Source organism: Dendrobium catenatum, unplaced genomic scaffold (assembly GCF_001605985.2).
Source record: "Dendrobium catenatum unplaced genomic scaffold, ASM160598v2 fragScaff_scaffold_315, whole genome shotgun sequence".
In the NCBI taxonomy this organism is placed as follows: Eukaryota; Viridiplantae; Streptophyta; class Magnoliopsida; order Asparagales; family Orchidaceae; genus Dendrobium; species Dendrobium catenatum.
Genome location: NW_021318777.1, coordinates 1,522,185 through 1,534,866, shown reverse-complemented (window position 1 = coordinate 1,534,866; position 12,682 = coordinate 1,522,185). Strand labels below are relative to the sequence as shown.

The 12,682-nt window shown below is 39.1% G+C and overlaps 1 protein-coding gene across 5 annotated transcripts in view; it reads right to left on the bottom strand.

Moving 5' to 3' along the window:
- LOC110102932 overlaps window positions 1-12,682 on the bottom strand; it is a 206,637-nt gene that overhangs the window by 59,852 nt on the left and 134,103 nt on the right. For all 5 annotated transcript variants that reach the window (XM_028693545.1, XM_028693546.1, XM_028693544.1 and 2 more), the window contains 4 exons: window positions 5,086-5,229; window positions 2,106-2,194; window positions 1,413-1,495; window positions 1,133-1,248 (listed from right to left, as the gene is read on the bottom strand). In XM_028693545.1, coding sequence (XP_028549378.1) covers window positions 1,133-1,248; window positions 1,413-1,495; window positions 2,106-2,194; window positions 5,086-5,229 — 432 coding nt within the window. The remainder of the gene's footprint in view (window positions 1-1,132; window positions 1,249-1,412; window positions 1,496-2,105; window positions 2,195-5,085; window positions 5,230-12,682) is intronic.

Below are 12,682 nucleotides of genomic sequence, written 5' to 3'. Positions count from 1 at the left end.
AAATGCAGCACAATGATCATCATTCTGTTAACATCCTTATAATTATGAGTTTATGCATTATTTAATATACTTGTTTAGAAAACTCTTTTTTGGGGAAGCACAAGAGCATACCACATTTTAATGCCAGATAGAATATGTAAAGCCTTCTGCATCTATCCTACTTTTCTAAGTGAACTAAAATTTTATATTAGTAACTAAGCACAAGCCATCTTAGCTAGATAAGCAAATTCGGCACAAATTGATTAAACTTGGTTGGGAAATAAAATAAAAAGTTCAAGACCATCCAACCAGAGCTTGGATAACAGAATGTAATTTATGCGAACTATAATAGTTTCCTCTCTTCCAAAAACAACTTGAATCCTTTGCAAGACTTTAATGAACAACAAAGTGCATCATGTTTGAGTTTTCTATGATAACTTGATTTATGCAGCATTATAACATAATTTTATTTTAAAAAATGAACAGCAACCCTAAAAATCAGTTCTGTTATAATTCATCAGAAAAGTTTCCTTTGAATTTTGAATATAATTTAAACTATAAAATATTTACCAAGATACTTTATCCATATAGAAAATGTTAATTGCATTCCTTCTAAAAATTGTTTAATAAGAATAAACTGGATTTGCATTTGGCCAAGCATTGCCCAGTACGATTGATAAAGTAACATCATAAACTGAAACAAAAAGTAGATCCATCATAAAACACGGACATGGAAACAAGGTTTATTTAATTTTTCAGGCAGCAAGATTATTTATGGCAATGGGGACTATGCAGGACCATATTCTCTTCAATCCAATGTTAGAAAGGCTGTGTGTGTTGCGCATAGGTTTTATTTTATTAAAAATTTATGTTTGTTTCATCCTTCTTCGAAGCCCAAAATATACAACAAGTGCTAGCACAGTAACGCTCCATGCTTCTATCAGAAAAGAAATTACCATGCCACCAATAATCAAGAGCTTTTTTCTGACAAGCTGGTAAAAGTAGATTGCGTGAGACTTATTCACAATAAAAACCATTTGTTCTTCTTTAAAGTGTTAGATCATGGATGAAAGTTTTCATAAACTTGAGTCCCCCCCGCCCTAATCCACACCCACAGAATAAGGAAAGATGGATAAACAGGTTGAGGCTTTACCTGGTCCCAGTCATCTTCATCTATCGTGCCTTTAATATTCCTCAAAAACTCAGTTAGTTGACCACCCCTTTTCCTCTCAGCAAGGGATGCAGCTACACTGGCATAGATATCAACAGCTACAAGAATTGTTCAAATAAAAAAGTAAAAAAAATGTTAACATAAAGAACAATAATTTACTTCAGTAACGTTTCTACAGTAAATAAACAATTGTAAACCAGCAGGAAGCTTCGGTGCAAATTAATTTCACAAACCAAACAAGCATTTAACATGATGCTATTACCAGGAAGGTTAAATTGATATATCACTTGAAAAGCCAAGTCAAAATGCTTCTCAGCAAGGGTTTCTGCAACCACACACCTTCTCCTACAAGGCAGATGGTAGAAAACATTTAAAAGTATAACCATTAAAAAGTATGAGACAGGAAAAGGTTCGATCTCATAATTTTTATAAATTTATAATGGCATTAAAGATCGAATACATAAATAATTAGCTCACTGAAGAGTCAACTAAAATACCTGCCTACAGTAAAGTTGACATATCAAAACATATACAGATAAATGGTACGTTATAGCACATACAATCCTTTGTTCATCAGCTGACGTTATAAACACAAAAGCAATGAGCAAAGGCTCCTACAATAAATAACCCAAATACAAGTGGATAATACGTAGTTTCAGACTGATGTAAAAACACGTTTTGAAACCATGTATAGATGGATATTCCTTATTCTAAAAAAAAAAGGAGAAATCTCACTTTCACAACGGAAAGTGAAAGAACCATATGGAACAGGAAGCATCCTGTATGGATTAGTTGAATCATAAACTAAAAATATATATTTTCTTATCAAACAAGAGAGTAGGCTTGTCATATTAGAGGAATGAACTGCATCATATACATTCCACATCAATACGAAGCTGGCATTCACAACACTATTTTAGAACTTGAAAATTTTGCATTCACGTACTATAAATACCTGAAAGTTTCTGGGTCGCTAGGATTTCCAAAAAGTGAATATCTCCATTGTGGTCGTTCATTGTCATTAAGGGACTTCACTACTTCCACCTGCAAGGTATACAAATGAGTAAGAGGGACTTGCATCATCGACCAGAAGAAATCCAGGTCATTTAGTTCTAGCTTGTGCTGGGATATTAACTCAGGGGAAATTAGGAAAACCTTTAATTAAAAAAAAAAAAACAAGAAGTTTATCCGGTTACCTCTTGTTTCTCTCAATACAAAAATAACAACACTAAAAAACTTTACAAAATTTGACAGTATCTAAGAGGGGAATGCGGGGCTTCTTCTGCAAACAAACAAGTTGTACCAAGCCAGGGTTGCAAAGTTGCAGTTAGCATCTTCATGTGGCTGCTCATGGCCAAGTAGCCACAAGGCAAGCTGCACGCAATGCAGCTAGAGCATTTCAAAAAGCATTTTATATCCATGTAAGACATTGACAAATAATAAATGTCAAACATGCCAAAAATCATATCTGAACTTTTACCACAAAATTTGGGTCAAGTATGGTCGGGATGCACCTCAAAACAACTGAGACGCATGATGATGGTGAAGCTATTTTTTTCGCTCAAGCTTTGCAATCTATGATTTTTCTTGATGATGATGAAAGCATTGACACTAGCAATGATGATGATCTCGACGCCAAGTGTGATGGGTCTGTTTAGTGTTATAATATTATGTTAATATTGTGTTTATTTTGAATATATACTCCTTTTTAGGATTTTGGCATTTTGCATGTAGAATGAATAATGTTGATATTGACAAAATTATATCAAATGATTAATGATGGTGTTGGTGTGTTTTTGAAAATTAAGCATAACATATGAAATATTATTAAACCAATGTTGGTTTTCTCTATTGTTGACCCTTAAGCTCCTTTTGTAATACATATGTTATCATACTTTATTGTATGGTGTTTTTTAATACTTTAAATTATTAGTTATCATCCTTTTGTAGCAAGAAACTTTAAATTAGTAATTTAAAAAAGAAAGCAGCATGACATGAACCTATTTTCTACAATTCTATCAGATCCCCGCATTGTGTCATTGTCTATGCTTTATAGGTTGCACAAGAGGAAGCAATTCAGGGTGAAGCTGGTCTGCTTGCAAGCAGCCCCAACTAGGGACGCAAAGCCATATCAGGGTTGACCACCAAGTGCTATGCAATTGAGCATCCCTACAAGCAACAACTGTGTTGGGAGGGTGTTACTTTCTTGTGCACCTTGCAAACAGAGCCATATGGTGCTTTTTGTGCGGTTGTATGTTCTGTCAACTATTCATAATACGAATATATCAATAACAGATATCCATGGTTGAAAGTAGGTCACAGAGTATTAGTTATAAATTAAAAAAATGGTTATGGGTGATGTACATCTCACAATAAAAAGATCAAACAACTAGTAGAGTAGCAAGAGTGCAAGAAAAACTAAAATGAACTAATTATAGGTCAAAGTTAGAAGAACATTCAACAATATTGTTAAATTTTCACTATCAACAGAATGTTCAAGAGGCCTAATAATTGACAGTCAACAAATCAAGCACAAAAATATTTTTGATTTTCACAAAAAAAAAAAAAACTCTAAAAATTGTCAACCAGGAAGTAATATGTTGAAGTACCAAAGCCAAAGATTAGAAAAGTAAGCTAGTGAAATTTTAAAATGTTCGAGATGGTTTTTGGCAACCAGAAAGGGAGTTCCTCGTCATCATTATGAAATTTGGTTTCAGAACAATATTCTTTACAGGTATACAACAGTAATAATGTCAGGTACCATAAAAGTTACTATAAAAAAAAAAAAGTTGAGTAAAATAATAATGTTTAAATTTAGAAAATGACAAAAAATGTGTAGAGAAAATAAAAAGAACAGAATAAAGTCAATGATTAAAGTTCATTCGCTAAAAAAAGTATTAACTAAATAACACAATTTTTATGAAAAATAACGTGACAACGAAGAGGATCAAAAGAACTAGAATAAATACATTGCACATTTACACCATTAAATAAGAATTATATATGGCTAGTGCAACAAAAAGCATCTCCAAAGCCTTAACACAGGTGCTGGCAAGGTGCCTTCCTTTTTGAATGAATTGCACAGTGGAAAACGCACCAGATAATTCATGTCATTGCTTAGGCAACTGTACATTGGAAACCTAAAGGCATTGAGGCATCGATGTCTCAATAAGCATAATAGATCTGTTTTACTTTGAATACCTTCCACAATAACTGTATGACTCCAGCCTTGTAAATGCTTGTATAGGCTAAAACATGAAGAGGCCACTAAGTTTATTTTAACTTAGTTTGCAACAGTTCTACCACCATACTTTCCGTGTAATAATTATTCCTCTATCTATTTTTCTAATCTTTACCAATCATCGATCTGAAAATGTAAACTTGGATTTTACTTCTTAGTAACTTCTATGAGGGAAAACACTGGAATCCATCTACAAAATATTCAATCATAAACGGTTGCTTAAAATCTTCCTTTCTGCATCCATAATACTAGAAAGGCAAACCTTCACTTTGACTTCTGAAATTATCGGATGCAATACCATTAGTTGTACGAAAAATACTATAACACGCAATAGCCTACTAACAGGATAAACCAACACTAGTTTCACCGACAACCTTCTTTTTTACAGAAAGAACAAGTGTAAAGTAGGTCACCAACATAACCTAACTTTTTGGGTGGTAACCCAATGGCACAAGGATGGCTGATAAGTCATAATAAAACTAGAAGTAGAACTATAAGTTGCAGTGCCATACATTTCTGAAATTTCAACAAATAAGCCAAGCATGAGAACTCAATTTTTAGTGCTGGTGATCCCCATTAATAGTCTATTAATACTCGAAGTGTAACAAGATCGTTGATGTGATTAAGAATCACCTGTGTAAAAGCAGAAGCACTTTTTTTCTTTTTATCATTATTTATGTACAAAGACTGGTACCTGAATACCAACACGAGCAGAAAGCTTTATAAGCTCCTCTTCAGTGAGTTTATTTGAGGCACTCTTTCCACGAGCAACCTTTGGCAAAAATTTTGTGGTTTCCCCAGTCCTATGACGTGCTGATAATCCTTCTTCAAAGTGAACCTATACCAAGTTAATGAATGATGAGGACGTATAAGGAAGATGTCTCTGTACATAGAAGGATATTTGTAAATCCAAGAACAAAATTTAAAAGCATCCCTACCGGATAAAGGCTTTAGCCTAAACCCAAAACACTGTAGCTTCGTACAATGAATTGGGTCACAAAGCATGCATATAACATATTACATAGGAGAACTGACATCTCTTTTTTTCAACACATAAATATAAGACAAAATCAAATATATATATGACAAATGAAGGAAAGTACATAACAATAACCTGCAATAAGAAAACTATCATTAAATAATATTGAATGCATTTTACAATAACGAAACTAATTATCTAACAATTTTTTATCACTTACCAATATTGTAATCAGTGGTCATCCTTACAAAGTCGGATGAGCTCATCAAGGTCCTATATTGATGCAGGACTACGTATGAATGCAATCAATTATTTAGAAATTTGCACAACTCTTGATTAGAATAACAGTGAAATAACCAATAGCATTTTAAAACAATGAATAAAACAAAAAAAGGTCACACCCGCTTAGGCTAAATCACATATCCATAGAGTTGTAAAACTTTCAAAATAAATTAGTAAATCACTTTATGCCGAGTAGTAGTATCAATACAATCCCTAATCTAACAATGAAATTAATAAGTATAAAGGTACACTCAAACCCTACGTTTACTAAGCTTAGCATGAGCAGGAGTCGTCCTTCGTGATTACAATCAAATGCAAGAGAGAGTTAGATTCAAGAACGGTATTGAAAGGGGAGAAGAGAACCTCTCGTCAAGGAGCAATGGAGATCCTCCACTCAACGCCTTCGAAATGTTCGTCGATTGCTTCCACTAGGGTGTCCAAAATGCGCTCTAAGTACTCTTCGACAGTGTGATCGATCCTTGTATAAACGTCGAAGAAGATTAATTGAAGAATATCAGTGAAGCCGTCGTTGTACCAGGTTAACTCGTATTCAGTTTATGGATCCGCCATTCATGGGAGCTAGGGACAAATCTCCTTTCATCTTGATAGTGCTCTTTGAATCTTGCCGAAGAGAAAGAAGTTTTTTCTTGCAAGTGGAGAGGAAAGAGAGACAAGGCGAAAATATGAAATAAGTTTCAGATTTTTGTAATGGTCGAGAGTTGATGAGGGAGAGAGGAAATTGGAGAGAGAGAGAGAGAGAGAGAGAGAGAGAGAGAGAGAGAGAGAGGCAGGTAGGGAGAGAGGGGGCCGGCCGTATCAAGAGGGATGGGGATGGGGGGAATTATTTCCTAACTCAAATATTTGATTTAGGAAATAATTAATAATTGTAGGCTTTGGAAAAATTTGGCCAAGGAGGGAATTATGGATTAGTAATTATTTTCTAAGTGGGGAGTTGGGATTAGGAAGTAATTTGAAAAGAATTTAATGAGGGAGGGCTAGGGGGGTGGGGGGGGGCATGCATTGGCAAGGGGAAATTAATGAAGTAATTATGACTTCTTAATTTAGGTTTTGGGATTTAGGAAACATTTAATTTAAATTCTTATGAATTTAAAATTCAAAATTAGATTTAAATTAGGCACTTTCCTAAAATAGAATAACTAAATCAGGAAAGATTTTGAATTCAAATTTAAGTGAATTTGAATTTCAAAATTATCCCAATTAGTCCCAACCTAATTAGGAAACCAAAGGAGAAGGGAAAGTGAGGAGGAGGCCGGCGGCTAGTGGCCTTGGGCCGGTGCGGGGTGAGGGTGTCCGGCGGCCTATGGGGGAAAGAAATTGTAGAGCTAGGTTAGGGTGTGATGTTGGTCGGAATTTGGAGGTGGAATTTGATGTGGTGAAGACGAATAATGAGGTGGGAAGGGGGAAAGACAAAAGAGAAAACCACGAACCCGGCCGTCTCCAAGGTTGGTGGGTGATCCGATCTCCCTCTCCTAGGGATCTCTCCAAAGTTCTCTCCAAGAACTCTCAAACGCTCTCAAACACAAGAGTGAAAAAATTTTCTCATAATCATTCATTACTCAAAAAATAGAACAGTGGGCTATAAATAACCTAATACAAGATACTCAAGAAATAAAAGACTAAAAGGCCCTCGGGGCTTACATACGACACCCCTTCACTAGAAGGGTACAACGGGAAGTAAAGGACATGAAATAAAACAAACAAACTACACGACATGAAAATAAAACAATACATGGCATAATCAGAAATACAATGAATCGATCGTGGCCGTAGATCGGGACCACGTCTCTGGTAAACTTTCCATGATCTGATGTCCCATCACTCTCCCGAGGTAGGAGAAAAGTCGACTCCGTCGAGTAAGTGTCTCTAGTGCTCTCGTAGATCTCTAGTGCATCTGGGTCAATCTGCTGCAACTCGTCGCGATCTAGCCACGTATCCTCTGACTCGAGCTTTCCTTTCCTCCTGATCAAATACCTCCTTCGTCCACCTTCTCTTGTGGATATGATCTCATCACTTGGGATTGCATCCACCTGCTCTGTCATTGTTGATTTAGGAATATCTGGTAGTGGAGGTAGGTTTGGGATCTCATAGGGTGGGTTCACACAAGGCTATTTTATAAGTGGATTTGGCTGGTTAAAATCAGGACCTTCATATGCTACTAAGTCTTCTATGTTAAAAGAGGGATTTATATTAAAATCTGCAGGCATATCTACAACATAGGCATTATCGTTAATTTTCTTAAGTATTTTGAAAGGTCCAGCACTCTTGGCATGCAACTTGTTTAATTGTTCCTGGCGGGAACCGTTACGAACGAATCTGCACCATCACGGAGTCACCAACCTCAAAAGTTTTAAAGCGTCGTTTTAAATTTGCATGTAGTTTATATTCATTATTATTCCTTTCAATTTGTTTTGCAATTTCCTTATGGAGTTCATGCAAATGAAGATGCAGACTAAGAAATCCAAAACCTAGAACACATGGGTATCAGTTATAACGGTTGTCTAAGTTTGAACCCGTACACAATTTCAGAAGGACTTAGGCCCGTGGTCTGGTTGATGGAATTATTATTAGCAAACTCAGCAGTAGGCAAAATAGAATCTCAATCTCTAATATGCTCACCAACCAAAGACCGCAACAGATTACCCAAACTCCTATTAACTACCTCGGTCTAACCATCAGTCTGTGGGTGAAAGGAAGTGGAAAATTGCAGTTTGGCGTCAATTTTCATCCACAGGGTTTTCCAAAAATAGCTGGTGAACTTCACGTCCCTATCCGATACAATGGTTTTGGATAAACCATGTAAACGAACGACCTCATTGAAGAATAATTTCCCAATGTGAGAGGCATCGGATGTTTTGGAGCATAGAATGAAATGTGTCATTTAGGAAAACCGGTCAACTACCACACAAATGGCATCGTGCCTACGGAGTGTCTTGGGCAGGCCTAAGATAAAGTCCATACTAACATCCTACCATGGACAACTGGGTAAACAGATAGGGGAGTGTAAAGACCCGTGTTTTGCTTACGTTGGTTGGCCAGTTGGAATGTGTGACACCGACTAACCAGCCGACCAACATCTCTCTTCAGGGTAGGCTAAAAGAAGCGATACTCCACGGATTCGATAGTCTTGTCCCATCCGAAGTGTCCACCGAGGCCTCCGGCGTGGAGTTCCTAGACTAGAAATTCCCTAAGGGAGGTGCTCGAGATATAAAGCCTCTGGGCTTTGAAGAGATAACCATCCTCTAATAGAAATTCGTCCACAAGGCGCGTGCTTCCTGTGGACAAGAGTGTAGGTCTCCTTGAAGTCGGGGCATTCCAAATAATCCCTCTTTATTTAGTCAAATCCCACGATTTATGCTCTAATTTCAGTGGTGGTCATCATAAGACAACAGAGAGCACCGGCAGCCTTATTTTCAACTCCCGCAATATGTCTAAGGGTGTACGTATATTCCTGAAGGAACTCAACCCATCGACCATGGCGTGCATTCAATTTTTTTGGGGAGTTGATATAACCTAGAGCTTCGTGATCCGAGAAAATGACGAACTCTTGCGGGAGCAAGTAGTGTCGCCAATATCGAAGAGATTGGATCACGGCGTAGAACTCTGTCATACGTGAAGTAACGCTGCCGAATATCATTTAGCTTTTCACTGAAGTAAGCCACCGGGTAACCTTTCTGGGACAGGACTCCAATTCCGACCCCCGAAGCATCGCAAGTCACTTCGAAGACTTTGGAGAAATCAGGAAATCGCATCACTGGGGCTTCCACCATCTTTTGTTTGATCTCATCAAAAGCTCAGGTGGCGACCGGGGTCCAGTGGAAATCATCCTTCTTTAAATAATCAGTGATAGGAGATACGATGGTGCTAAAGTTTCGAATGAATCTCCTATAGAAGGTGGCTAATCCGTGGAACCTACGGACTTCCCGGATGTTTTGAGGGATAGGCCACTCCATAATGGCCCTCACCTTCTCAGGGTCTACGGAAACCCCTTGGGTTGAAACGATAAAGCTCAGGAAAATGACGTGATCTACAAGAAAGGTACATTTCTTCGGATTGGCATACAGTTGCTCCTTCCTTAAGGCCTTACAAACTTGCCTCAAGTGGCCTAAGTGCTGACTAATCGACTGACTGTAGATAAGAATGTCGTCAAAGTAGACGACGACGACAAACTTTCCCATGAATGGGCGCAACACTTGAGTTATGATCCTCATGAAGGTACTAGGGGCATTACTTAGCCCAAAAGGCATGACTAACCACTCGAAGCGACCATCCTTGGTCTTGAAGGCAGTTTTCAACTCATATCCATGTCGAATCCGGATCTGGTGGTACCCACTTTTGAGATCAATTTTGGAGAATAGTGTGGCACCCATCATCATATCAAGCATATCATCCAGCCTCGAAATAGGGAATCGATATTTGACGGTGATATTGTTGATAGCACGGCTATCAACACACAGTCTCCAAGATCCGTCCTTTGGGGTGAGAAGGGCCGACATCACGCAGGGACTCAAACTCTCCTTAATGAAACCTCGTTGTAGTAACTCGTCAACCTGCTTCTTAAGTTCGGCATGTTCCGTGGGGTTCATGCGATAGTGTGGCAGGTTCGGGAGGAAGGCTCCAGGGACGAAGTCTATGGCATGCTGAATGTCTCTAAGAGGTGGTAACTTATCTGGAATATCATCGGGAAAGACATCAGCATGCTTCCCCAAAATAGACTGCACTTCCTGAGGAATGGGCTCGTCAGATTCGATGGGAATCTCACAGCCTACTATGGCGTAAAGAGGAGCACCTTGAGCAATCTCAGCAGTTAGAACCTTGGCGGTGATAAGGTTCGCTCCTTTCTTAGATTTGACTGGGTTGGATTTCGTGTCATCCGTAACCCAGGGCTGCGATGGCAAAAGCTTAATCTTTTTGCCCACATGTTCGAACACGCAGGTGTTTGAACGCCCAAAAATGTGGACATCGTTATTATAGATCCAGGGACGACCTAACAAGATTTGTCCAACATTCATCGTCAACACATCGCACCAGACATTTTCCTTATAGGTGGCAAAGGAGATGGGTACGTGGCTTCGCTCTTTCACCTCCAAGGCAGGGGAGTTGACCCACGCTACCTTATACGGGTTGGGGTGAGGAATGGCAGACAGACCTAATTGGGATACCATGTTGGAGGAAACAACATTTATGCAGCTACCGCTATCCACGATGACTTTACAATTCTTGTCTTTGATCTTGGTGTAGTGTGAAAAATCGAAGTCCTACACCAGTCATCCGTGGCTGTCAAGTGGGATAGCGCACATCTCACCACGTAGATGGGAGAGGTATCCAATTTATGAAGGCAATGGAGGACCGCAGTGTTGTCATCCTCCTCGAAGTATTCGCCTTCTTCCTCGACCTAGTGGATTTGAACAAACTCGGGCACAAGATCAGTAATCTCCTAGATGATCAAGACTTTATACGGACTGGAGCACTGAGAAGCGATATGCCCATGCCCCTGGCATCAAAAGCATTTGGTCCCGGGACTGGACCGAGGGGTATCCGAGGTGGGAGGTTTGCTTCTGAAGTCAGATCTAGGTGCAGTGGAACCCGTGGGTGGTCAGGTCGTGTTCCCAGGAGTGGGTCGGATAGCAGAAGTGTGTGGGGGTGGAACTACCAGCTGATGTGTAGGAGAGTCTAGAGTCATGTGAACGATTCGGGTGCTGTGAACGGGTCTCCTCTAGATCAAGCACTAAGTTGTAGGCATTCTCCAGTGTAGTGACGATCCGGGCAAACAACTCATTGCGAAGATTCTCTCGCAACCCAGTACGAAACATAGACAAGATCTGCGCGGGGGTGGTAGAGGTCTCCCCTTTGCAGCGAATCAAGAAGTCATCAAAAGAAGCGATGTACTCCTTCACTGGTTTGTTGCCTTGAGTCAGCCTATTCCACCTGTCCAATAGTCGGGGGAAGTAGGACAAAGGCAAGTACTTCTGCTTGATTTCCCGCTTCATGGATGGTCAATCAACAATGGGGTAATCATTCCTAGCTTCCCTAAGACTCTAAGTTGGCCCAGAACTGGCTTGCCCTACCCGTGAGCTTCATCTCTGCAAAACTGATCTTCCTAGCCTCAGAGATGTCATACCACTTAAAGAAACTGTCCATACCTTTGACCTAGTCCAGAAAGAGCTGGGGATTGAGGGTGTCATCACAGGTAGGAGCATCAACCTTGATATTTTTCATAGGTGATGCAACTGAATCATGATGTGGGTCATGTCCGTGGTAAGGTGCTATGATTGGCATGGTGCTATCATCCAAATCTGGATCATGACGTTGGTCATGCCCGTGGTACGGAGCTCGATGATTGGCACGATGTTGCCTTTCATATGGGTAGGCTTCATCCCCATACATAGAAGGTGGTCTAGGTGGGGTGTAGGGAGTAGGGTGGTCTCTAGCTCGCTCAAGTGTATCAAATCTCTCAGTGGTGTTCCTATAAAGCTCAGCTAGATCCGCTTCGTTTTCCTTACGTTGCTGGCTAATGTTGTTCATTTGACCTACCAACAAATCTAAGGTTCTTCCTAGTTGTTTCGGGTCCATTGGAAATTACTACGAGACACTTAACAAGACTAGGATGTAACGGGCAGCATATAATATGAGTAAAACACAATGATGTGATGCAAAATGGTAGTAAAAACTAATAGGGCAGCAACCTAACAGTCTTCTAAATGACAACATTGCAAAGATAACATACAGAAAAGGAAACTACCAGGAATCCTAAAACATGCAAGAGCATACCATGCTCTAATAGCAGATGATGCAGGACTATGTATGAATGCAACCAATTATATAGGAATTTGCACAACTCTTGATTAGAATAACAGTGAAATAACCAATAGCATTTTAAAATAATGAATAAACAAGAAAGGGGTCACACCCGCTTAGGCTAAATCACATATCCATAGAGTTGTAAAACTTTCAAAATAAATTAGTAAATCACTTTATGCCGAATAGTAGTATCAATACAATCCCTAATCTA